Source organism: Rhodamnia argentea, chromosome 7 (genome assembly GCF_020921035.1).
Source record: "Rhodamnia argentea isolate NSW1041297 chromosome 7, ASM2092103v1, whole genome shotgun sequence".
NCBI classification, from domain to species: Eukaryota; Viridiplantae; Streptophyta; class Magnoliopsida; order Myrtales; family Myrtaceae; genus Rhodamnia; species Rhodamnia argentea.
Genome location: NC_063156.1, coordinates 9301676 through 9328778, shown reverse-complemented (window position 1 = coordinate 9328778; position 27103 = coordinate 9301676). Strand labels below are relative to the sequence as shown.

The following is a 27103-nucleotide window of genomic DNA, read 5'->3' as shown; positions in this document are numbered from 1 at the left end:
AATGAGACTAATCAAGAATTATATTCATTATGTCCCCAAAAACCTTTCACAAGGTATAAAGCGAGAGAGTCTTATTAGTTACTTTTCTTTTCAGGAAAAGATCAAACCCTGCCTTAGTCATGTAAGAAGCTACTGAATGATTATAAAGCATGGGAAGTCGCAAATTCTCTACAGTGGATCTTTTTTTTTTAATGTCAATGCAGTAGAACATTTGTTCACCCTATAGCATTGTAACTGCATACATCGGTGAAAGATATTGTAACTTTAGAAATAAAATGGGGAAAAGTACACTAGAAGTGCCATAACTTTTGTACGGCGTTTACTTGAGTGCCATAACTTTCAAAATGTTCACTTAAGTGCCATAACTTTTAAAAATCGTGCACTTGAGTGCCATGTTAACGTGGCAGCCGGGAAAGTTACTGTAGACGCCGAAAAAGTTACGTTAGCACTCAAGTGAGCAATTTTGCTCGACGTACACTCAAGTGAACGATTTTTGAAAGTTATGGCACTTAAGTGAACTTTTTGAAAGTTATGGCACTCAAGTGAACGCCGTACACGGGGTTATGGCGCATGTACTTTTCCCAAGAAAATGCGATATAGTGCAGTTTCAACTTTCAGTTCTTTAGATGCGGTTGGTCAACTACCCTATATTTATGTATGAAGCTCGAAATCCATTCCCAGCAGGGAAAATCTTATCAAGGACACTAATTGATATATTTACAATATTATTGCTGCAAAATCAGCATAATGAGATAATTTGAATGAGAACATGGTGACAATCCCATTAGTAGGGCATTTGAGTGCTCCATTAGAGTTGAACTTTGATCATGATACTATTGGGTCATGAGGCCAATTAAACCCATTACTAGAATAAAAATTATCAAGGACACTAACTAGTAAATTTGCGATATTATTGCTGCTAAATCAACATTATGAGATAACTTGCATGGGAACATGGTGACATGACAACCCCATCTTTAGGGCTTTTGAGGGGCCCATTAGAACTGAACCTTGATCATGGTACTATTGGGTCATGAGGCCCATTAAACCCATTACTTGCACTTGCTTTGCTTTACTTTAGTTTTGTATCGGCATAACGAGATAATTTACATGGGAACATGGTCACAACCCCATCAGCAGGGCTTTTCAATGCCCCATTAGGGATGAACCTTGATCATGGTACAATTGGGTCATGAGGCCCACTAAACCCATTACTAGGAAGAAAATTATCAAGGACACTAATTAATAAATTTGAGATTTTATTGCATCTAAATCAGCATGATGAGATAATTTGCATGGGAACGTGATGACAACCCCATCAGTAAGGCTTATGAGTGCCCCATTAGACCTAAACCTTAATCATGGTACTATTGGGTCATGAGGCCCATCAAACCACTAGGAAGAAAATTATCAAGGACACTAAGTAATAAATTTGTGATATTATTGTTGCAAAATCAACATGATGAGATAATTTGCATGGGAACATGGTGACAAACCCATCGGTAGGGATTTTCAATGCCCCATTAGAGCAAAACCTTGATCATGGTACTATTGCGTTGTGATGCTGATTAAAGCCATCACTAGGAAGAAAATTATCAAGGACATTAATTAATAAATGTAAGATATTATTGCTGCAAAATCAACATGAGGAAATAATTTGCATGGAAACATGGTGATAACCCCATCAGTAGGGCTTTTCAATGACCCATTAGAACTGAACCTTGGTAATGTTACAATTGAGTCGTGAGACCTATTAAACTCATTACTAAGAAGAAAATTATCAAGGACACTAATTAATAAATTTGCAATATTATTGCTACAAAATCAGCATGATGAGATAATTTGCATGGCAACATAGTGACAATCCCATCGGTAAGGATTTTGAGTGCCCCATTAGAACCGAACCTTGGTAATATTACTATTGAGTCATGAGGCCCATTAAACTCATTACTAGGAAGAAAATTATCAGTGATGCTAATTAATAAATTTGCGTTATTAATGCTGCTAAATTAGCATGATGAGATAATTTACATGGGAACATGGTGACAACCCCATCAATAAGGCTTTTGAATGCCCCATTAGATCTAAACCTTGATTATGTTACTATTGGGTCATGAGGCCCATTAAACCCATTATTAGGAAGAAATTATCCAGGACACTAATTAATAAATTTGCGATATTATTGCTGCAAAATCAGTTTGATGAGATAATTTGCATAAGAACATGGTGACAACCCCATCAATAGGGCCTTTCAATGCCCCCATTATATCCGAACCTTGATCATAGTACTATTGGGTCGTGATGTCCATTAAACTCACTACTAGGAAGAAAATTATCAAGGATACTAATTAGTAAGTGTACGATATTATTGCTGTAAAATCAGCATGATGAGATAATTGGCATGGGAACATGGTGACAACCCCATCAATAGGGCTTTTCAGCACCCCATTAGAACTAAATCTTGGTCATGGTACTATTGAGTCATGAGGCTCATTAAACCCATTACTACGAAGATAATTATCAAGGATACTAATTAATAAATTTGCTAATTATTGCTGCAAAATCAGCATAATGAGATAATTTGCATGGGAACGTGGTGACAACCCCATCATTAAGGCTTTTTTGTGCCCCATTAGAGCAAACCTTGATCGTGGTACTAATGGATCATGAGGCCCATTAAACCCATTACTAGAAAGAAAATTACCAAGGACACTAATTAATAAATTTGCGATATTAGTGTTGCTAAATCATCATGATGAGAATTTGCATGGAAACATGGTGACAACCCCATCAATGGGGCTTTTCAATGCCCCATTAAAGCTGAACCTTGATCATGGTACTATTGGATCATGAGGCCCATTAAACTCATTACTAGAAAGAAAATTATCAGGGGCACTAATTAATAAATTTGTGATATTATTGCTACTAAATTAGCATGATGAGATAATTTACATGGAAACATGGTGACAACCCCATTAGTAGGGCTTTTCGGTGCCCCATTAGAGCAAAATCTTGATAATGGTATTATTGGGTCATGAGGCCCATTAAACCCATTAATAGGAAGGCAATTATCAAGGATGCTAAATAATAAATTTGCGACATTATTGCTGCAAAATCAACATGATGAGATAATTTGCATGGGAATATCATGATAACTCCATCAATAGGGCTTTTCAGTGCCCCATTAGAGCAAAACCTTGTTCATGGTACTATAAGGTCATGAGGCCCATTAAACCCATTACTAGGAAGAAAATTATAATGGACACTAACTAATAAATGTGTGATATTATTGCTGTAAAATCGGCATGATGAGATAATTTACATAGGAACATGGTGACAGCCCTATCAATAGGGCTTTTTAGTGACCCATTAGACTCGAACCCCGATCATGGTACTATTAGTTCATGAGGCCCATTAAACCCATTGCTAGGAATAAAATTATCAAGGACACTAATTAATAAATTTGTGATATTATTGTCGCTAAATCAGCATGATGAGATAATTTGCATGAGAACATGATGACAACCCCATCGTTATGGCTTTTTAGTGCCCCATTAGAGCTGAACTTGATCATGGTACTATTGGGTCATGAGGCCCATTAAACCATTGCTAGGAAGAAAATTATCAAGGACAATAACTAATGAATGTGTGATATTATTGCAGCAAAATCAGTATGGTGAGATAATTTGCATGGGTGACAACCCCGTCGGTAGGGCTTTTTGGTGCCCCATTAGAATTGAACCTTGGTCATGGTATTGTTGAGTCGTGAGGCCCATTAAACTCATGACTAGGAAGAAAATTATCAAGGATGCTAATTAATAAATTTGCGATATTATTGCTGCTAAATCAGGATGATGAGATAATTTGCATTGGAACATGGTGACAACCCCATCGGTGGGGCTTTTAGTGCCCCATTAGAGATGAACCTTGATCATGGTACTATTGGGTCATGAGGCCCATTAAATCCATTATTATGAAGGAAATTATCAGGGACACTAATAGATAAATTTGCGATATTACTGCTACTAAATCTGCATGATGAGATAATTTGTATGGGAACAAGGTGACAATCCCATCAGTAGAGCTTTTCAGTGCCCCATTAGAGCTGAACCTTGATCATGGTACTATTGGGTCATAAGGCCCATTATACCCATTACTTGCACTTGCTTTGCTTTTCTCTAGTTTTTTTATCATTTGGACTCCCCGATTTAATCAAGCTCACTATTTCTTTTATTTCACGAAAAATGAATGATTTGAAAAATATTTTCTTAAAATTGTCGTATATATCATATGAAATAATTAGTTAATAGAAAATATTTTCGTTATCAACAAAAATTTATGGATAACTATTTTCATTAAAGATTGTGATATTTTTCGTCCATCCATTTTTATAAGCAATAGAAACGATCACTTTTAGGAAAATATTTTGTAAATATTTTTTTTTTTGTCAAAAAAATCCTTCATTTTATACCAAAAAACAAAGGAAGCCGAAGACTCAAATGGTAAGGCATATGCGGCTCCTTTTTTTGGAACTTGTTTGATTTTTCATTACACGATTTTTTAACAAATGTGGTACTTCGAATCCCATCTCTCAACTGTGAGCTTACAAATTGCTCTCGATTTCCGATCCCTTTCTTAACTGCTCCTGTAGGTGACGGCCGAGAAAACTTTGCCGATATCCAATTCGAACTTCTTTCGAAGGAAAACTTTGGCTCACCTTATGCCACCTTAAGCCCATCGCATTCGATGCACTCAGCAATGACCTCACTTTGGATAGATCAATCGATACGATCACACAAAAGGTAAGACAGAGACTTGAGTAGCCGTCTTCTCTCTCGAAGGTTAACAGACATCCTCCGTTTGGCGGAGTATAAAAACATATCGCGCAACAAATCGCTGGAATAGTTGACATCAGCATGTTAGAACTAGGACGAAAGAGATCTTGAAAGAATCACGTTTCTTATCAGCAACTGTAACGTTCTTGCAGTACTCGTGAGCAATGGCCCCAACCTCAACTCCGTGAAACCTCAGATGTTGCACATGAGAATGCGAAATGAGAGTATTCCAAAAGAAGGGATTCCCGTATAGAATTGAATATACCCGTGTATCTATTCATAGAATCTGTTAAAGTTGTTGTCCCACATTGCCTCATAACGAGTCATACATGCTCTTTATATTCATGTGGTCTCTCTTAACTTATTAACTTAAGTTTTTGAGTTGGACTTTCTAACATGATATCAGAACCAGTGTTGTCCGCGTATGTGCATCCATCGTCCGATAACGAGTCAGGTTGTGAAATTCCATTGAAGTTGTTGTCCCACATTGCCCGATAAGCTTTTATGTGGAGCATTTGAGTCTTGACAATGTCAAATACCCGGAATAGCTCCGTCTTCAGCAGACGGCCTTGCCATGGTAGCTGAACTCATGCTCTCCTATTTGTCACTTCCTACACTAGTCTGCCTTTCTCTTGCATGGGGGTTGCTGACGAAGGCTGCCTCCCTGACCTCGCATACTGTTGATCTTAACCTCCCGAACTTCGTACATGCGAAGAAGCACCTCAAAGGTATGTAAACAAGGGAAATCCATGGAAGATTTAGTAGAAATGAGAGCGTCTGCCGGCAAAGTTCGTTCCGAGTTCTTTACATGAGCACTGCAATTGTTTAATGCAGGGTGAGAAAGAGCATAAAGTGGCGTCTGGTTTGAGCATTTTTGGAGCAGACGCTATGACCAGCAGGACCATGCTGCTCACTCCTGTTTCTCTCGAAGTTCTCCCCGCCGGAAGGAAAAAGTCAAGCCAGCATGTTTAGAGAATATTCGAGTTTTCACGAATAAAACCAGAAACTCTCATTTGTTAAAGATGTTTTCGAGTTTAAGTGATATCTTTGTTTTTAGCTTAATTTCCTCGTTAGGGTTTCTGCGCATGTGTTTTTCATTTTGTTTTTCTATTTTCAGATGGTGATATACGATTAATAAAATAATTCTTTCTATGTGTATCCTTCTTCCCATTTTTGTGCAGGCTCTTGAAGAGGTTGGTTCAGATTCATAGGGTAAATAATTAGTGTCTGATTGCTCAAATGCTAGATGGGAGAGTTGGAAAAAAAAAATGCAAAAAGAAATGGCACAACCATTTGAGGCCTGATATTATGTTTTTCTTTTTCCTTTTTTATTGTCTAAAAATATTTTTTCTTGCCCATAATTCGCTCCCGTTTTAAACTCTAGCACCATTATACCTTCCATTTCTTGAATTTACATTCACCTTCACACGCATTTAGTCATGTATCCATAAAGAGAATCATAGTTAGATCTGATAAATAATCACATAAATATGGTATGTGTATCTGGACATATACATATGTTATGCATATAGATTTAAATATACGAACATTCAACAGTCTGTTGGGAGTTGACATAGTTGATATATCACAAAACCATGCAACAATAAAACCTTCCACACACACCATAGTTGGCCATACACATTTCTTTTAACGCCTCTCAACAAATAAAAAAATTACTTTTTTTTCCTTACTTTATCAACGCGTGTCGTCAAGTCCATGGAACTCCGTGACATTGTCTCATTTTTCTTGTTAATATCTCCTTGTTTTTTTTATGTTAAGTTTTTTTATTAACGCGCATTCCAACAGTTTGCCGATGCTCTCCTCATCCTGCATCGTTTAGTCTATAGACAATAACGCACAGGCATGCATGGCGACACGAGTGCTCATGCGGATCGGGTTTACAAAAGCCCATGCCCGATAAGCAGGGTTGTAAAATATCGACTTATTGAACGCACTAATTTTATTTTTCTAAGATTTTAGCTTTAAAAAATCACATGAACCCTTCATGCACTTCCATGCCGAAGCTTCGTAGCTAATTAAGAACAAACCAAAGGTTAAATCCATTTGATGAACTCCAAATTCTTCCATATAACACACAACATATACCTATGTAAATCACCTGAAGCATACATTTAGGAAATCAGCACAACTAAGCCTTACATAAATAGGAGAAAGAGGATGACAAGGTTGGCAAGAAGACCTTGGTCGTCAAAGGTCAATGGCTCCTAAGGAAGACAAGTTAATACTTGAAAAATGTTCCCCTCATTTTCTTTCTTCTCCCTCCTCTTTTTTTTTTTTTTTTTTTGTGGGGGGGGATGGGATTTGAATGTATTCTTTTGATATCTATGTTGTTAGCTTAATTTCCTCATAAGGGTTTGTGGGAGTGTCCTCCTCCTCCTCCTTCTTCTTCTTCTTTGAAATTATGTGAGGGATATATGATGAAGAAAATAATTCTTTGAATGTGTATCATCTTCTTCTCATTTTTGTGCAGATTCTTGACGAGGTTGGTTTAGATGCATGGAGAGAAAATTAGTGTATGATTGCTCAGATGCTAAATGAGACGGTCGGAAAACAATGCCGGAGAAATGGCATAATCATTTGAGGCATGAAGTCATGTTTTATTTTCCTTCCTTATTGTATGAAAATATTTTTTCTTGCCCATAATTCGCTCCAGTTTTAGATTCTACCACCATTATACCTTCCATTTTGTCAATTTACATTTACCATCACACGCATTTAGTCATGTATTCATATAGTTAGATTTTGACAAATGATCACATACATATAGTATGTGTGTCTGGACATATGCATATGTGATGCATAGATTTAAGGATATGAGCATTCAACAGTCTTTTCTGATTTGGCATAGTTGATTTATCAAAAAAGGATGCAATAATAACACCATCCACACACCACAATTGATGATACACGTTTCTTTTAATGCTTCTCAAAAGAAAAAGAAAAAAGACTTTATTTCCTTGCTTACATCGTTTAGTCCATATATGCGAAAACAAACATGCCGAGTGCTCATGCGGATCGGGTTTATCGGAGCCCATGCCTGATAAGCAGGGCTGTAAATATATCAACATATTGAACGTAAATGTTTTTATTTTACTAATTTTTAGCTTTTAAAAAATTGTGTGAACCCTTCATGTACATCCATGCCCAAGCTCAGCAGCTAATTAAGAACAAACAAAAGGCTATATCCATTTGATGAGTTCCAAATTCTTCCATACAACACACACCATATACCTATGTAAATTGCCCGAAATATGCGTTTTAGCAAAGCAACACAATTAGTATGTAAATAAGAGAATGAGGATGACAAAGTTGACAAGAAGACCTTGGCGTCAAAGGTCAATGGACTCTTAAGGAAGACAGGTTAAGACTTGAAAAATATTCCCTTCATTTTCTTTTTTCTTCCTGCTCTATTTTTTTTTTTTTTTAGCGGGGTGGGTGTTTGAATGCTTTTTTTCATATCTATATTGTTAGTTTGATTTCCTTATAAGGGTTTCTGGGTGTGTCTTTTGTCTTCTTTTTCTTTTTGAAATTATATGGGGAATATATGATGAAAAAGATAATTCTTTGTATGTGTATCCTCTTCTTCTAAATTTTGTGCTGGCCCTTGACGGGGTTTGTTCAGATGAATGGAGCGAAAAATTTGTGTCTAATTGCTATGGGAGAGTAGGAAAACAATGCAGAGAAAGATTGTTCGATCTCAGGTTTTTTTTCCCTTTTATTGTTTAAAAATATTTTTTCTTGCCCGTAATTCTCTTTCCCTATAGACTCTACCACTGTTATACCTTCAATTACTTGAATTTGCGTTCATCGTCACACGCATTTAGTTATGTGTTTATAAAATAAATCATAGTTAGATTTGATAAATGATCACATACATATGGTATGTGTGAATGGACATGTACATATGTTTTGCATGTAGATTTAAGGATATGAGCATTCAACGATCTTTCATGATTTGGCGTAGTTGATTTTGACAAAACCATGCAATAATAACACCATCCATACACACCATAGTTTTCGATATGTGTTTCTTTCAATGCCTCTCAAATGACTTTATTTCTTTACTGTATCGACACGTGTCATCCGGTGTGTGGAACTCGTTATACTGTCTCCTTTTTCTTGTCGGTATCCCCCTTTTTTTTTGTCAATAATAAGTTTTCTATTAAAGCGGTTTCCTATAGTTTACCAATGTTTTCCTCATCTTGCATCGTTTAGTCCATCTATGCGACAACACACAGGCATGAATGGCAACGAGTGCTCATATGGATGGGGTTTACCGGAGCTCATGCCTGATAAGCAGAGTTGTAAAAGTATCAACTTATTGAATGTAAATAACTTTATTTTTCTGAGGTTTAGTTTTTAAAAAATTTGCGTGAACCCTTCGTGCACTTCCATGCCCAAGCTAAGCATTTAATTAAGAACAAACAAAAGGTTAAATCCATTTGATGAACTCCAAATTCTTCCATATAATGATATAACACATACCATATACCTATGTAGATCAATAGAAACATATATTTAGGAAAGCAACACAACTAAGCCTTACATAAATAAGAGAATGAGGAGTTCAAGGTTGATAAGAAGACCTTGGTCATCAAAGGTCTGTGGACTCTTCAGGAAGACATGATAAGACTTGAAAATTATAACCTTGATTTTCTTTCTTCTTCCTGATCATTTTTTTTTTTTGGGGGGGGGGGGGGGGAAGAAGAGGGAGGCGGGGTGGGGGGGTTTGAGTTTGGTTTGAATGTTTTCTTTTGATGTCTATGTTGTTAGCTTAATTTCCTTATAAGGGTTTCTGGGTGTGTCTTTTTTTTTTTTTTTTCATTTTCTCGTTGAAATTATGTGGTGGATATATGATGAAGAAGATAATTCTTTTTATGTGTATCATCTTCTTCTCATTTTTGTGCTGGCGCTAGACGAGGTTCGTTCAGATGCAAGGGGCAAAAAATTAGTGTCTAATTGCTCAGATGCTAGATGGGAGAGCAGGAAAACAATGCAGGGAGAGATGGTTTGATCTCAAGTTTTTTTTTTTTTGTAATTTAAAATATTTCTTCTTGCCCATAATTTGCTCCCGCTTTAGACTCTACCACCATTATACCTTCCATTTCTTGAATTTACTTTCGCCAGCGCACACGCAATTAGTCATGTGTTCATAAGAAGAATCATAGTTAGATTTGACAAATGATCACATACATATGATATGTTTGTCAGGACATAGACATCTATTATGCATAGAGATTTATGGATATGAGCATTCAACAGTCCTTTGTGATTTGGTGTAGCTGATTTAAGACAATACCATGTAACAATAACTCCATCCACACACACCATTATTTTCAATACGTGTTTCTTTTAATGCCTCTCAAATGACTTTATTTCCTTACTATATTGACACGTGTCATTCAGTGCGTGGAACTCGTTACACTGTCTTATTTTTCTTATCAGTATCTCCTTTTTTTTTTTTATCATTAATAAGTTTTCCAATTAACGTGCTTTCTTATAGTTTGTCGGTGTGCTTCTCATCTTGAATCTTTTGGTCCATATATGAGACAACACACAGGCATGATTGGCGATGAGTGCTCATGATCATCGGGTTTTCTGTAGCCCGTGGCTGATAAGTGGTGCTGTAAAAATATCGACTCATTGAACATAAATTTTTTTTTTTCTAAATTTTAGTTTTAAAAATTTGCGTGAACCCTTCATTGACCTCCAAGCCCAAGCTCAGCATCTATTAAGAACGAACAAAATGTTCCATTTGATGAACTCCAAATTCTTCCATATAACACAAACCACATACCTATATAAATAGCTTGAAACATATACTTAGGAAAGCAACACAATTAAGCCTTGCATAAATAGGAGAATGAGGAGTTCAAGGTTGACAAGAAGACCTTGGTCGTCAAAGGTCTATGGACTCTTAAGGAAGACAGGTTAAGACTTGAAAAATGTTCCCTTGATTTTCTTTCTTCTTCCTGCTTTTTTTTTTTTTTTTGGAGAGGGGTGTGTTCTAATTGTTTTATTTTGGTTGGAGGACACCTCAAGTGTCAATATTTATGTACGGCGCTCACTTTGGTGTCAATAATTTTTTCTTAGATCACTTAAGTGACAATTTATTTTGAAAAATCATTATTTGAGTGTCAACTCCGGTGAGCTTTGCTAGAAATCTTACATGGCATTTACGTGGCTCGCCGGAGGACCCTAGCCAGCAATAAAAAAAGGTAAGAATTAATAAAAATTCCACTTAATATTAAAAATTTTAAAAACCAAAAAATATAAAAAAAAATTAAAAAAAAGCCTAAAAAGCATCGGGACTTTAGCATTTTTATCTAGAAAATGACAATGCAATCTCAACACTTTTATCTACAAAAACATCAAAATTTGTTCACTTATTTGTATTGAAAAAATAAAAAATTAGAAAAATAAGCTCAATAATAATAATAATAATAAAGAAGCTGGTAGAGGCGAGGGCATGCATAGCCCTCGCCATTGCCACTGGCGGCCAACCCTCGCCCAGATTTAGGGGAGGGCCCGGTGGCTGGGGTTCGGCGACCCCCGCGACCAGCTCCCACCAATCGTCGGCCATTGCCGACAATGGTGTTGCGGCGGGGGCGAGGGCTGTGCAAGCCTTTACATCAGCCGGCTTCTTCTTCTTCTTCTTTTACTTCTTTTTTTATTTTAAGTTTGACTTTTTCCATAAAAATTGCTATTTGAATTTTTTTTTTGAAATAAAATTTCCAAGTGGCACTAAAATGAGCATATATTTTTTGGCTGGAATCTCTCGCTGTTAGCACTTAAGTGATCATTTTTTCTCTAATTTGGCATTTAAGTGAACTGGCAAAAAATATTGGCACAAAAGTAAGCATTGTACGTAAATACCGGCACTTGATATGTCATTCTACCATTTTGCTTTGACATCTAAATTTCCTTATAAGGATTTCTGGGTGTGTCTTTTTTCTCTTTTTTTTTTTTGAAATTATGTGGGGGATATATGATGAAGAATATAATTCTTTGTAAGTGTATAATCTTCCTCTCATTTTTGTGCAGGGCTTTAACGAAGTTGGTTCATATGCATCGAGCGAAAAATTAGTATTTGATTGCTCTGATGCTGGATAGATAGTAGGAAAACAATGCAGGAAAAGATGGTTTGACCATTCGAGTCCTGACATCAGTTTTCTTTTTTCTTTTTGAGTGTTTAAAAATACAGTTTCTTGCCCATAATTCGCTACTGCTTTAGACTCTACCACCTTAATACCTTCCATTTCTTGAATTTACATTCACCATCACACGCTTTTAGTCATGTGTTCATAAGAAGAATCTTAGTTAGAATTGATACATTTTCACATGCATATGGTTTGGGTGTTTGGACATATACATATGTTCTGCATATAGATTAGAGGATATGATCTTTCAATAGTCCTTTGTGATTTGGTGTGGTTGATTTATGACAAAACATGGAGTAACAACACCATCCACACACACCATAAGTTTCGAAACACATTCGTTTCAATGCCACTCTAATGACTTATTTTATTATTGTATTGACCGTGTTATTTAGTGCGTGGAACTCGTTACATTGTCTCATTTTTCTTGTAAGTATCTCTTTTATTGTCGATAATTTGTTTTTTAATTAACGCGCTTTCCTACAGCTTGCCAATGTGCTCCTCATCCCGAATCTTTTGGTCCATATATGCGATGACACACGCATGAATGGCGATGAGTGCTGATACGGGTCAGGTTTAACGGAACCCATGGTTGATAAGCTGGGTGGTAAAAATATCAACTTATTGAACGTAAATATTTTTATTTTTCTAAGTGTTAGTTTTTAAAAAATTGCGTCAACCCTTCATGCACTTCCAGCATCTAATTAAAAACAAACAAATGGTCACATCCATTTGATGAAAACACACACCATATACCTATGTAAATAGCTCAAAACATATATTTAGGAAAGCTACACAATTAAGCCTTACATAATTAAGAGAATGAGGAGATCAAGGTTGACAAGAAGACTTTGGTTGTCAAAAGGTCTATGGACGCTTAGGGAAGACAGATTAAGACTCGAAAAATCTTCCCTTCATTTTCTTTCTTCTTCCTTCTCTATGTTTTTTTTTTTTTTTTTGGGGGTTCTGAATGTTTTCTTGTGATATCTATGTCGTTAGCTTAATTTCTTTATAAGGGTTGCCGGGAGTCTTTTTTCTTCTTTTTCTTTTTTAAATTATGTGGGGGATATGTGATGAATCAAACAATGCTTTGTATGTGTATCGTCTTCTTCTCATTTTTGTGCAGGCTCTTGGCGAGGTTGGTTTAGATGCATGGAGCGAAAAACTAGTGTCTAATTGCTTAGAAGCTACATGGGAGTGTAGGAAAACAATGTAGGGAGAGATGGTTTGACCATTTGAGGCCTGATATCAATTTGTTTTTCCTTTTTTATTGTTTAAAAATACATTTTCTGCCCATAATTCGCTCCCATTTTAGACTCTACCACCATTATACCTTCCATTTCTTAATTTTCATTCACCATCAAGTCATGCGCTCATAAAAAGAATCATAGTTAGATTTCAAAAATTATCATATACATATCGTATGTATGTTTGGACATATACATATGTTGTGCATATAGATTTAAGCATAGGAGCACTCAATAGTCTTGTGATTTGGCGTAGTTGATTTATGACAAAACTGTGTGGTAATAACACCATCCACAAACACCATAATTGTCGATACACGTGTCTTTTAATGCCTTTCAAATGATTTTATTTCCTTATTATGTCCACATATATCATCCGGTGCGTGAAACTCGTTATACTATCTCGTTGTTCTTGTCAATATCTCCTTTTTTGGTCGATGCGTTCCTCATCCTGCATCATGTAATCCATCTATGCGACAACGCACAGACATGAATGGCGACAAGTGCTCATGTGGATGGGGTTTATCGGAGCCCAAGCCTGAAAGCCTGATAAACAGGGCTGTAAGAAGATCGACTTATTGAACGACAATACTTTTTTTTTTTTTAATTTCTTAGCTTTAGTTTTTAAAAAATTGCGAGAACCCTTCATGCCATTCCATGCCCAAACTCAGTATCTAATTGAGAACAAACATAAGGTTGAATCCGTTTGATGAACTCCAAATTCTTCCATATGTAAATCGCTCAAAACATATATTTTGTTTTCAATTATAAATAAGAGATTGAGGAGTTCAAGGTTGACAAGAAGATCTTGGTAGTCAAAGGTCTATGGACTCATAGGGAAGACAGGTTAAGACTTGAAAAATATTCCCTCAATTTCTGCTCTAATTTTTTTTTTTTTGAGTGTTTTGGGGGGGTGTTTGGCGTGGGGGTTTGAATGTTTTCTTTTGATATCTATGATGTCAGCTTAATTTCCTTATAAGGGTTTTTGGGCGTGTCTTTTTGCTCCTTTTTCTTTTCGAAAGTATGTGCGGGATATATGATGAAGGAAATAATTCTTTGTATGTGTATCATCTTCTTCACATTTTTGTGCAGGCTATTGACGAGGTTGGTTTAGATGGATGGTGCGAAAAATTAGAGTCTCATTGCTCAAATGCTGGATGGGAGAGTAGGAAAACAATGCAGGTAGAGATGCCATAACCATTTGAGACATGATTGAGGGGAGTGCGCAATAGAAGTTCGATACCTTCAGCCGGAAAGATCACTAAGGAGGAACCTAAGTTCGAGCCAGTTAACATATCTAGTTAAACTCACTTTCACTCTCAAAAGCTTAAGCTAACATGAATATATTATGAGCTCAGTGTTAAGTCTGCTCACCCTTAATTCAGGTATGTTTCGGCATCAATTTATCTCAAGTTGAATCTCCATCAAAGCCCAACTTCATAACCATGAAGTCTACCTCCGAACCCACTTAGTAACCTCATGAGACACCAACCATCGGCTCTGATACCATTTGATGGGAAGTGTGCAGCAGAAGTCCGATACCTTCGCCCGTAGAGATCACATAGAAGGAGCCCAAGTTCGAGCTCGTTAATATATCCAGTCAAATCCACATTCATTCAAAAGCTTAAGCTAATGAATTATGAGCCAATATTGATATATTAACTACTATACACCACTTCGATTATCCGATGTGGGATTTCTTTAACACAACTCACTCACACGTGCATCCTAACAATGATATCAATTTTTTTTTCCATTTTAATTGCTTAAAAGTATTTATCTTGCCCATAATTCGCTCTTTTTTAAGACTCTAGCACCATTATACCTTCCATTTCTTGAATTTACATTCGCCATCACACGCATTTAGTCTTGTGTTCGTAAAAAGAATCATAGTTAGATTTGATAAATGATCACATACATATGGTATGTGTATCTGAACATATACATATGTTTATGCATATAGATTTAAGGATATAAGCATTCAACTATGTTTTGTGATTCAGCGTAGTTGATTCGTGTCAAAATCATGCAATAATAACACCATCCACACACGCCATAATTACCAAGACACGTTTCTTTTGAAGCCTCTCAAAAAATGAATTTATTTCCCTATTGTCTCGACGTACATCATGCGGTGTATGGAAGTTGTGATACTATCTCGTTTTTCTTGTGAGTATCTCCTCTTTTTATCGATATTAACTTTTTCATTAACACTCTTTCCTATACTTTGCCGAGGCGCTCCAGATCGCCCATCGTTTAGCCCATATATGTGAGAACGCACAGGAATGCATGGCGACGAGTGCTCATGCAGATTGGGTTTTTACCGAAGTTTATGCCCGATAAACAGGGCTGTAAAATTATCGACTTACTGAAATGTAAATATTTTAATTTTTGTAAGTCTTAGTTTTTAAAAAAATTTGTGAACCATTCATGCACATCCATGCCCAAGCTCAGCAGCTAATTAAGAACAAACAAAACATTAAATCCATTTGATGAAATCCAAATTCTTCCACACAACACAACATATACCTTTGTAAATTGCTCAACACATTCATTTAGGAAAGCAACACAATTAAGCCTTATATAACTACGAGAATGAGGATGACAAAGTTTAGAAGAAGATCTTGGTCGTCAAAGGTCAACGGACTCTTAAGGAAGACAGGTTAAGACTTAAAAAATATTCCATTCATTTTCTTTCTTCTTCCTCGTTTATTTATTTATTTATTTATTTTTTTGGGGGGGGGGGTTTGAATGTGTTTTTTTGATATCTTTGTTGCTATCTTAATTTTCTTATAGGGTTAATACTACGAAAAACCCCAAATTGATACATATGTGATAAATTTATCCCAAATTATTTTTTTGACCATCAAAAACCCTAAACTAATACACATGTGACAATTTACCCTAAACTAATTTTTTTTACCACGAAAAATCTCAAACTGGTAAACTTGTGACAAATTTACCCTTCGTTAAATTGGGCTAATATTACGAACAATCCTAAATTCATGCACTTGTGACAAACAGAGGGTAAAAACTCTAACATAGTACACTAATGAATTGCCATATGCCATCTAACTCAGCAATTTGACTGTTAAATTTAACGAAAATTGACGGAGGGTAAATTTATCATAAGTGTATCAGTTTGGAATTTTTTGTGGTCAAAAAAATAGTTTCGGGTAAATTTTCCATAGGTGTACTAGTTTAGGTTTTTTTTGTGGTATTAACCCTTTCTTATAAGGGTTTGTGGGTGTGTCTTTTTTCTTCTTTTTCTTTTTGAAATTATGTTTGGGATATTTGATGATGAAAATAATTCTTTGTATGCGTATCACCTTCTTCTCATTTTTGTGCAGGCTCTTGACGAGGTTGGTTCAGACGCATGGAGCGAAAAATTAGTGTCTAATTGGTCAAATGCTGGACGGGAGTGTAGAAAAACAGCACAAGGAGAGATGGTTTGACCATTTGAAGCCTTATATCAGTTTTTTTTTTTTTCGTTTTTATTGCTTAAAAATACATTTTCTTGCCCTTAATTTGGTCCCGCTTTAAACTTTGCCACCATTATACCTTTCATTTCTTGAATTTACATTCACCATCACCCGCATTTAGTGATATATATGTAGAGAGAATCATAGTTAGATTTGATAAATGAGCACATACACATAGTATGTGTGTTTGGGCATATACTCTATTATATAAAGCATATGAGCATTCAACATTCCTTTGTGATTTGGCGTAGTTGATTTATCGCAAAACCATGCAGTAATAACACCATCCACACACACCATAATTGTCCATATGTGTTTCTTTTAATGCCTCTCAAATGACTTTATTTCCTCACTGTATTGACGTGTGTCATCCGGTGCGTTGAACTCGTTACACTATCTCGTTTTTCTTGTCAATATCTCTATTTTTTGTTGATAATAAGTTTTTCATTAACGCACTTTCTTATAGTTTGCCATTGTGCTTCTCATCCTGCATTGTTTAGTCCATATATGCGACAACACAAAGGCTTGAATGGCGATGAGTGCTCATGCGGATTGGGTGATATGCAGGGCTGTAAAAAATTTGACTTATTTAACGTAAATATTTTTGTTTTTCTATTTTTCAGTTTTTAAAAAATTGCGTGAACCATTCATGCACTTCCATGCCCAAGCTTAGCATCTAATTAAGAACAAAAAAAGGTTAAATCCACTTGATGGGGTCCAAATTCTTCTACATAACACACACCATATAGCTATGTAAATCGCTTGAAACATATATTTAGTAAAGCAACACAATTTAGCCTTGCAAATATAAGAGAATGACCAATTAAAGGTTGACAAGAAGACCTTGGTTGTCGAAGGTCTATGGACTCTTAAGGAAGACCCGTTAAGACTTGAAAAATATTCCATTTTCTTTCTTCTTCCTTCTCAATTATTTTTTCTCTTTTGGGGGGGTTTCGAATGTTTTCTTTTGACATCTATGTTGTTAGCCTAATTCCCTTGCAAGAGTTTCTGGGTTTGTCATTTTTCTTCTTTTTCTTTTTGAAATTATGTGGGGGATATATGATGAAGAGAATAATTTTTTGTATGTGTATCATCTTCCTCTCATTTTTGTGCAAGCTCTTGATGAGGTTGGTTCAGATGCATGGAGCCAAAAGTTAGTGTCTGATTGCTCGGATGCTGGTTGGGAGAGTAGGAAAACAATGAAGGGAGAGATGGTTTGACCATTTTAGGCCTGCTATTGGTTTTTTTTTTTCCTTTTTATTGTTTAAAATATTTTTTCTTGCCCAACATTCTCTCCCGCTTTAGACCCTACCGCCATTATATCTTCCATTTCTTGAATTTACATTCACCATCATACACATTTAGTCATGCGTTCATAAAAAGAATCATAATTGGATTTCAAAAATGATCACATTCATATGTTTTGTGTGTCTAGACATATCCTTATGCTATGCATATTGATTTAAGGATAGAAGTATTCAATATCTCTTTGTGATTTGGGGTAGTTAATTTATTACAAAACCATGCACTAATAACTCCATCCACACACACCATAATATACGCGTTTCTTTTAGTGTCTCCCAATTGACTTTATTTCCTTAATGTATCGCCGTGTGTCATCCAGTACATGAAACTTACTATATTATCTCGTTTTTCTTGTCAATATCTCCTTTTTTGTTTGTTGATAATAAGTTTTCCATTAACGTGCTTTCCTATAGTTTGCCGATGCGTTCCTCATCCTGCATCATTTAGTCCCTTTGTGGTACAACAAGCCCATGCCTGATAAGCAGGGCAGCAGAAATATTGGCTTATTGAACGTAAATATTTTTATTTTTCGAAGTTCTAGTTTTTAAAAAATTGCATGAACCCTTCAGGCACTTCCATGCCCAAGTTCAGCGTCTAAGTAAGAACAAACAAAACGTTACATCCATTTGATGAACTCCAAATTCTTCCATACAACACACACCATATACCTATGTAAATTGTTCGAAACATATATTTAGGAAAGCAACACAATTAAGCCTTACATAAATAAGAGACTGAGGATGACAAGGTTGACAAGATTGACAAAAAGACCTTCGTCGTCAAAGGTCAATGGACTCTTAAGGACGACAGGGCAAGACTTGAAAAATATTCCCTTCATTTTCTTTCTTCTTCCTCCTCTATTTTTTTTTGGGGGGGTGGGTGTTGGTTGTTAGAATGTATTGTTTTGATATCTATGTTGTTAGCTTCATTTCCTTATAAGGGTTTTTGGGTGTGTCTTTTTTCTTTTTTCTCTTTTGAAATTATGTTGGGAATATACATGAAGAAAATAAGTCTGTTATGTGAATCATCTTCTTTTTGTGCAAGCTCTTGACAAGATTGGTTCAGATGCATAGAACGAAAAAGTTGGTTTCTAATTGCTAAAAATGCTAGATGAGAAAGTCAGAAAACAATGCAGAGAGAGATGACATAACCATTCAAGGCCTGATATTAAGGTTTATTTCTTTTTCACTTTTCAAAAATGTTTTTTCTTGCCCATGACTCGCTCCTGCTTTGAACTCTACCACCATTATACCTTCAATTTCTTGAATTTACATTCACCATCTCGTGCGATTTGTCTTTTTATTCATAAGAAGAGTCATAGTAAGATTTGATAAATGATCACAGATATATTGGATGTGAGTGTGGACATATACATATGATATGCATATAGATTTAAGGACACGAGCATTTCATAGTTTTTGTGATTGGGAATAATTGATTTATCACAAACACATGCAATATAACACCACCCATCACACCATAATATGGTATATGCGTTTCTTTTATTTCCTCTCAATAGGAAAAAATGACTTTATTTCTTTACTCTATCGACATGTGTCATTCAATACGTGGAACTCATGACACTGTCTCTTTTTCCTTGTCGATGTCTCCTTGTTTGTCGTTATAAAGCTTCTCATTAGCACACTTTTCTAAAGTTTGTCTACGTGCTACTCATCCTGCATCGTTTAGTCCATATGCGACAATGCACCGCCATGCATGGCGACAAGTGCACATGCGGACCGAATTTATTGGAATTCATTCCTGATAAGTAGGGCTGTAAAAATATCAAAAGTTGCCTTTGATACTTATTGAATGCTAGTGGTTTTATTTGTCCAAGTTTTAGTGATGAAAAAATTGCGTGAACCCTTCATGCATTTCCATGCCCTAGCTTAGCAGCTAATTAAGAACAAAACAAAAGGTTATATCCATTTGATGAACGCCAAATTGTTCCATTTAGGAAAGTACCACAATTATGCTTTACATGAATAAGATCCACCAATTATACTAAAAGGCACATTCACTATGAATTTTAATCGTTTTCCCCCTCGATCATGTAGGACTGACTCCTCAGTCTTGCTGAGGACCAAGACGGCCATGATCCCCCGAAAGGTGTCGAGTCAAATCTTTTCTGGAATCCACCGAATCGGATTAACGGTAATTGGCCCCATTCCTCTCTGCTTTGCAGGCAAAAATTGGAAGAATTGATTATCGAAACAGCGGGAACGAGCAGGACAAAAGGGAGAGCCGTGACCCAACCAGGCTGAGGTAAATGTTATGTTTAAATCGCTCCAAACGGAGTTCATCACACACGTCACCCTTGTCTTTGCGAGGAAATCCGTCCACGTCATCGCCTCTTCCTCGTCTCGCTCCAAAGGGTCCCAAACAAAAACCTGCCCCACCACCATCGTCGCCATCATTACCCCAATCACCATCGCCATCACCATCAGGAGAAGAAGGAGCTGGACTTGCTCAAGATGATCGCGAAGTGTCTGATTCCGAATTCATAGAATCCCCAGTATTTAGTAAATATCCTAGAAATATAGCCACTTCTGAAAATGTTGTCCTCGTGCTAATCTTGTGGGTTTTTCCCCGTTTGCTTATCTAAGATCTAATGTAGTTGTTCTAGTAATAACACGTGAGATGAAAACTTCTTTTGTATTTTTAATTTTCCTCTGTATATCCATGTGTAGTGGCGAGTCTACGACTATGTCAGGGTTTATGCAATGAACCTGGGAGAGGTGCAGATACTATTATACATGCATGTATGTAGCTTTAGTTATTCTTCGTTTGCCCTGACGGCTTCGGTGATAGATTAAGGCTTCCATCGCTATCTCTCGACCATTAACTAATTTGCTAGATGAAACAAAAAGGAAAAGGTAATGGATTTGGAGATGCATTTGAGCAAAATATGTGTATGTAATTTCTCCAACGAGACTAATCAAGAATTATATTCATAATGTCACCAAAAACCTTCACAAAGTATTAAGTGAGAGAGTCATTAATTACTTCTCTTTTAAGGAAAAGATCAAACCTTACCTATTTTAGTCATGTGAGAAGCTACTGATTGATTATAAAGTTTGGAAGTTGGAAATTCTCTGCATAGGAACTTTTGTTCGACCCTTTAGCGTCGTAAAATGCATACATCACTGAAAGATAGTATAACTTTAGAAAGATAATATGATATGGTGCAGTTTCAATTTTCAATTGTTTAGTTGTGGTTGGGCAACTACCTTATATGTATGTCTGAAGCCCGAAATGCATTCCCAACTGGCAAAAAATCATCAAGGACACTGTTTGTTAGATTTTTTTTTGTTGTTGCTATGGTGACAACCCCATCTTTAAGGCTCTTCTCGGCCTTATTAGAGGTCAACCTTGATCGACATATTATTGGGTCATGAGGCCCATTAAACACATTACAGGGAAAATATTATCAATGACACTAATTACTATATTTCCTACTATAACCATCCGTTACTAGGAAAAAGTTATCAGGACACCAATTGTCATATTTCTTACTATTATCATTGTTGCTAAACCAGCATGACGAGATGATTTGCATGAATACATAGTGACAACCCCATCTTTAGGGCTATTGAGGGGCCCTATTAGGGCTGAACCTTGATTGGGGTACTATTGGGTCAAAAGCCCCAAAGATGGGTTTGTCATGTCAACATGTTTCCATGCAAATTAAACCCAATACTTGCACTTGCTTTGCTTGACTCTATTTTTGTATGATCTGGGCTCCCCAATTAATTAAGCTCATTGCTCCGTTTATTTTGCAGAATTTTTTTTTTTTAAATGATTGCTTATATCTTTTGAAATAATTATTTCAAAGGACAATGTTTTTATTATTGACTTATGTCTAAATATTTTCATGAACGATGATAATAATTTTAGTCCATTCATTTTTGCAAGCAATAGAAACAATCACTTTCAAGAAAATGTTTTCAAAATCAATAATTTTACACAAAACAAATGGAGCCGAAGACTCAAATTGGGTGACATATGCATCTGCTTTCTGGAACTAGTTTGATTTTTCATTCGACGTTTTTTCATAAATGCGATCATTCGAATCCCATCTGTCAACTGTGAGCTTACAAATTGCTCTCAATTTCCGATCCTTTTCTTATCTGCTCCTATAGTGAGGACAAGCAAAGGGGCCTGAGGAAACTGGCGATATCCAATTCAAACTCCTTCGTAAGGAAAACTAAGGCTCATCTCATGCCACCTTAAACCTAATGCATTTGACGTACCTTCTAATAACCTCTTTTGACAGATCAATTGATACAATCACCCAAAAAGTAGCGCAGAAGACTCGAGTAGTCTTCTTCCCTCTCGAAGGAAATAATCTAGATCACAGGGAGGGAATGGATATAAACCTTCACAAAATCCCATGTCCAACTAGTCATTGACATCCTCCATCTAGGGAGGAATATAAACTATATTTCGCGCAACAAATTGCTATTACAGTTAACATCAGCATATTAGAACTAGGACAAAAGAGATCTTAAAAAAGTCACGTTTCTTATCAGCAACTGTGACGTTCTTGCAGTACTCGTGAGCACTGGCTCCAATGTCAACTCCGTCAAACCTCGGATGCTGCACATGAGAATGCGAACTGGAAGTATTCCAGAGACGAGGAATGGCATGAAGGAGAAGACTCTGCGGGGGCAAAAATCCCCTGATTTGAGATGCAACTTCAGAGCTTCTTCATAGAGCACCTTCAAACAAGCTCTCTTTAAGCAAATATTGCAGCTCCTATCATTCAGGAGGCGGCAATTCTAGGTTGCCTGAGTCAAGAACAGACAAAGCCACCAACCAAACCCAACTTTTCCTATAGGGGATTCCCGTATAGAATCTTCGTAGTATCTCCAACTTGCTATAGCTTTTATGCGGAGCATCTGAGTCTTGCAAATGTCAAATAGCCGGTATGGCCTCTGGCTTCAGCAGACGGCCTTGCCATGATAGCTGAACTCACGCTCTCCTGCTTGTCACTTCCTTCATTGGTGTGCCTCCTCTTGCATGGAGGCTGCTGACAAGGGCTGCCTCCCTGACCTCGCATACTATTGATCTTAACCTCCCGAACTTCATATGTGCGAAGAAGCACCTCAAAGGTCCGTATGTCTAGACACATGAAGCAGATCCATGGCCATCAGTGTTAGAGTCAAAGACAATTACAGCAAGAGTATCCAACAAAAATAAATTACCTATAGACAAGGTAAATCCTGTACAGTCAACTCAATTCATAAAAATTATAGTAAAATGGAAGAATTAGCAGAAATGAGAGTGTTTACCAGTAAAGTTCGTTCTGAGTGCTTCACATGAGCGTTGCACTTGTTCAATGCAGGGTGAGAAAGAGCATAAAGTGGCGTCTGGTTTGAGCATTTTCGCAGCAGACACTATGACCAACCAAGGTTGCGGTAGGTCCAAGAATACAGCATCGGCCAGGCCACAGAGTTCATCAGGAAATCCCTTGCCCTGGATGTCCCTAACCCCAACAGTGACCATACTGCTTACTCCTGTTCTCTCAAAGTCCTCCCTGTCGGAAGGAAAAAGTCAACCCAGCATGTTTAGAGGATATAAAGGGCAATAGACTTTTGAGTTTGCAGTAATAAAACCAGGAACTCCTCCTAGGCAAATTTTTATTATTTGAAATCAGAAAAACTCTCAAACTTAGGTCCAAGTACACAGGTATTACTAACCCGTGACTAGTTCAGCTCTACCTTAACACACAGTTTGGAGGAGGGATAAGAAAGGAAGAGAAGGATTTCAAAAATGCGATCATGTTTGGATGATGGGAAAAAGGAAGGAAGGAACAGGAGGGATTGGTAAAGTCATTTCTATGTACATTGTAAATACTTATAAATCTGTCCATTTAGGGAGGATTAGGAGGGGTTTCTACATAAAGAAGAAGCTTCTTCTTATTTGTCACTTTTATTCTTATCATATTAATGCCATAATTCTTTACCAAAAAAATATTAATGCCATAATGAATTTTTTCCCTTACTAGTCATTAGCATCCCAACATCATTGTAACTCGATCCTGTCAAACCATTTTTCCTTCTTTTCTCCTATCATTATCTGAGTCTCCTTTTTCTTTCTAGTCACCCCTACCAAACAAAGTGTAAAAGCTTTTATGAAGGTAAAGAAAGACATTAAGAAAACAGTGAAATTTTGCATACACTTTGTTTTAGCTTAGAAGATCTCAAGGAGTAATTTAAGCAAGCAGAAAACAAAAAATTATAACCAGGAATCCACAAACCTGTTCAATGAAAGTAGCTAGGAAATCTAAGATACCAAAAGATCAACCCAAGCAGCCAAACAAAACAGCCAGGCATACCCATTTACAACATGTAAGGTATATCACCATTGTGAGAACTCATGAATATTACCTAGCAGATGCAGCTCGTTGTTCATGAAAATCAAACGTATGCACATGACCAGTAGGAGCCACAGCCCTCACGAGCGATGTGGTTAACGACCCGCTTCCCGTTCCAGATTCGAGAACCAGACAACCAGGAACTATTTCCAAGTACATGATCACAAAGCTTATGTCCGCGATGTAAAGTATTTGAGTCCTGTGGCTTAATACCAGAGTCCACAACTCCGGAGAAGGAGCCAGCAAGTAGACATATCCGCTCTTGTTGCTGTACACCTTGGACCCAAAGGGTAGCCCTATCCAATGGGAATGTTTAAACATGCCAAAACGGTTCTGGAAAACCGACCCCTCGCACACTTTAACGGCCTTCATCGTCTCATGTCTCTCGTACACGATCACCAAATCTCCACTGGCAATGAGCTTACTGAAGGATAATTTCTTTGAGGTGTCAAGAGCCAACATGATTTGCTTATCGCAAATCAACACTGATAATCACCTGAAAGAGCACGAAGTACAAGGATTAGCTAATCTGCATAATGCCAATAGCACACAGCACATATCTGAGGAAATCACTTGGTCTCGTGATTGTTTCTGCGAGAAGCTCCCTCAGCAGCATGGAGCTCAACGCCTTCAAGGCCATCGCGTGGCGAAAGCCACTGAATTCACGGCCATTGATGAGATACAGCTCGTCAAGGCAGACTGGACGAAACTGGAGGAGCATCGAGCTCTCTCGTGGCAAGGAGCTCAACCATCCAAGCAACAGTTGGAGTTGTGAGACAGACGGAGTAAGAGACCAAAGATGGATGGAGAGAGAGAGAGAGAGAGATAGATGCACCCAGAGACAGTGGATACAGAGGACTGCAGCGGTAGTGGCAGCTATCTTGTCTGAATTAGGTTCAGATATTTTCAATGAGAGGAGGGAAATTGAAGTTTCATAAGATTTTCAATGTTTGTTCATTCAAGGCCTACTTTTCTGATGAACAAGGCAGCCACCAGATCTGTCTATTATTTAAATCGAAGAGTAAATGACAGTGCATAGGTACTATTACTCACCTCACCAGGTCATTCGTTTGTATGTTTTACTCGCTTTTGATTGCCAGATATTCAAACTGCACATACGCTTTCTGTGGCTTCCCACAGTAATAGTATATCTTGTTAAAAAAAAGCTTATATTTGTTACTTATTAGAATATTCTTGGAACAAGCAGTTATATGCGCAAAGGAGGACATTTACCCCCATTACTTCCTTCACCAATGCTTAATGTGCCAAATGAGTGGATAAATAACCAGTTTGAAAGGGAATCTAGCCCCCTTTAAAACTGAAAGTTGAAATTAGTTTGCAATTACATTGGGGTTCGCAAGTACAACCATTGTCCGATATCTTAGTAACCAAATGAGACGCATTTCTGAATTCAAAAGTACCGATGGGTTGTGCAAACTGAAACTTATGTGCATGTTGGCTTTTTTAAATGCTGTGATGTAGTCAAAGGTTTAAATTTCTTTCATTGCCCAAGTGTTCTCAGTTCAGTTGATCTCTCAGGTGGATTGGGGAGAAGCAAGCATGATAGAAGCAGAGCGTATTCTTTATAAACATGCACTGGAAAATCCCTTTAGTGATCACTTTTTCTTCAATCAGACAGGTAAGGAATCATCCTGTGGCTTCGGTCACATTCACTTCATGTCTGAATTTGGTCTGATAATATCTTCATCTGTGATTTCTAAGAGGAAATCCTCTAGTTATTTTCCATTATCAGCTTTGAAAAGACTTCTATTTAAAGCACGGGCACTTATTCAACTTCCTTTCACAGAACTCCACAAAAAGTTTTATGCTTCTCGCATTTTCCCAGCTGCTTACCTTGATATATCCTAGCAACACATATGACTGTATAAATTCAGTTTATTCAGTGTAAAGTTGACTTGGAGAGGGTCACTGTTCTCAATGGGGATTAACTTACGAATTATTTCAGACATTATCTGATTCACTTTGATCATGCTGGTGGCATATGATATATATAATCTTCTCAGTATGTTCTATTGTCAATGCGAATATGATCCTCACTTAGGGCCGCAGCAATTCAAGATCAATAAATCTCTAACCCGGGAAGCTCTAGAAACGGACCAAGGTCGAAGTGCAACTGGACATAATTCGTAATGCATGTGAATACAGGCATGTTAACCACTTCATATGAAACCAAATCCAGCTACAAACTTGCAGACACAACAGGAACTGTAGGAACATCTAGAAAGGAAGAGGGAGACAGAGACTCACTCTCCCGATCCGATTCGATTGCGCCTTAGAATTAACTCCCTATTGAGACAGCAGATCCTTCACGCAAACCAGAACGGAAAGTACGATTAGCTGTACCTTTAAAACACGGTCGCAACATGTCAGACAACAATCGCGTAGCCACGGCGCGATTCAGCAGTTATGCGCGCGAAAGAGAGAAACCGGACGAAGGGACAACACTACCTGAAGACGACGAGAGGGTCGGAAGACACGAGCTCCTTAGCCTTAGCCGTGGCCGTTGCTGCTGTCTCTTTCATACGTAGGCGGCGGGGCGACCATTGTTATGCAAGTGAGATGCGGTTCGAACAGTGACGAAGTTGGGTGTTCCTTTTCAATTTGCTCTGCAACTGCAAACTCCCACTGCAGAAATGGGCTTAATTTTCTTGGG

General features: G+C 37.2%; 1 protein-coding gene and 1 long non-coding RNA gene across 4 annotated transcripts; one reads left to right on the top strand and one right to left on the bottom strand.

Annotated features, from left to right (window-relative positions):
* The first annotated feature begins 5062 nt into the window (after window positions 1-5062).
* On the top strand, window positions 5063-23021 carry LOC125316023. Its single transcript, XR_007199325.1, has 3 exons — window positions 5063-5104; window positions 19166-19168; window positions 22906-23021. It is a non-coding gene; the product is annotated as an uncharacterized LOC125316023 (long non-coding RNA).
* LOC115737781 (tRNA (adenine(58)-N(1))-methyltransferase catalytic subunit TRMT61A-like) lies at window positions 22068-26824 on the bottom strand. 3 transcript variants are annotated; one of them, XM_048282730.1, is made up of 5 exons: window positions 26698-26824; window positions 24443-24925; window positions 23345-23589; window positions 22936-23174; window positions 22068-22831 (listed from the first exon to the last, which is right to left on the bottom strand). In XM_048282730.1, the coding sequence occupies exons 2-4, from the start codon at window positions 24889-24891 to the stop codon at window positions 22939-22941; spliced, it is 930 nt and encodes a 309-aa protein (XP_048138687.1). In that variant the 5' UTR covers window positions 24892-24925; window positions 26698-26824; the 3' UTR covers window positions 22068-22831; window positions 22936-22938. The 3 variants fall into 3 exon arrangements, with proteins under 3 accessions (XP_048138687.1, XP_030525983.2, XP_048138688.1); XM_030670123.2 differs by having other exon boundaries at window positions 22068-23174; window positions 26698-26793; XM_048282731.1 differs by lacking the exon at window positions 26698-26824 and having other exon boundaries at window positions 22068-23174; window positions 24443-26539.
* Between the last annotated feature and the right edge of the window lie 279 nt (window positions 26825-27103).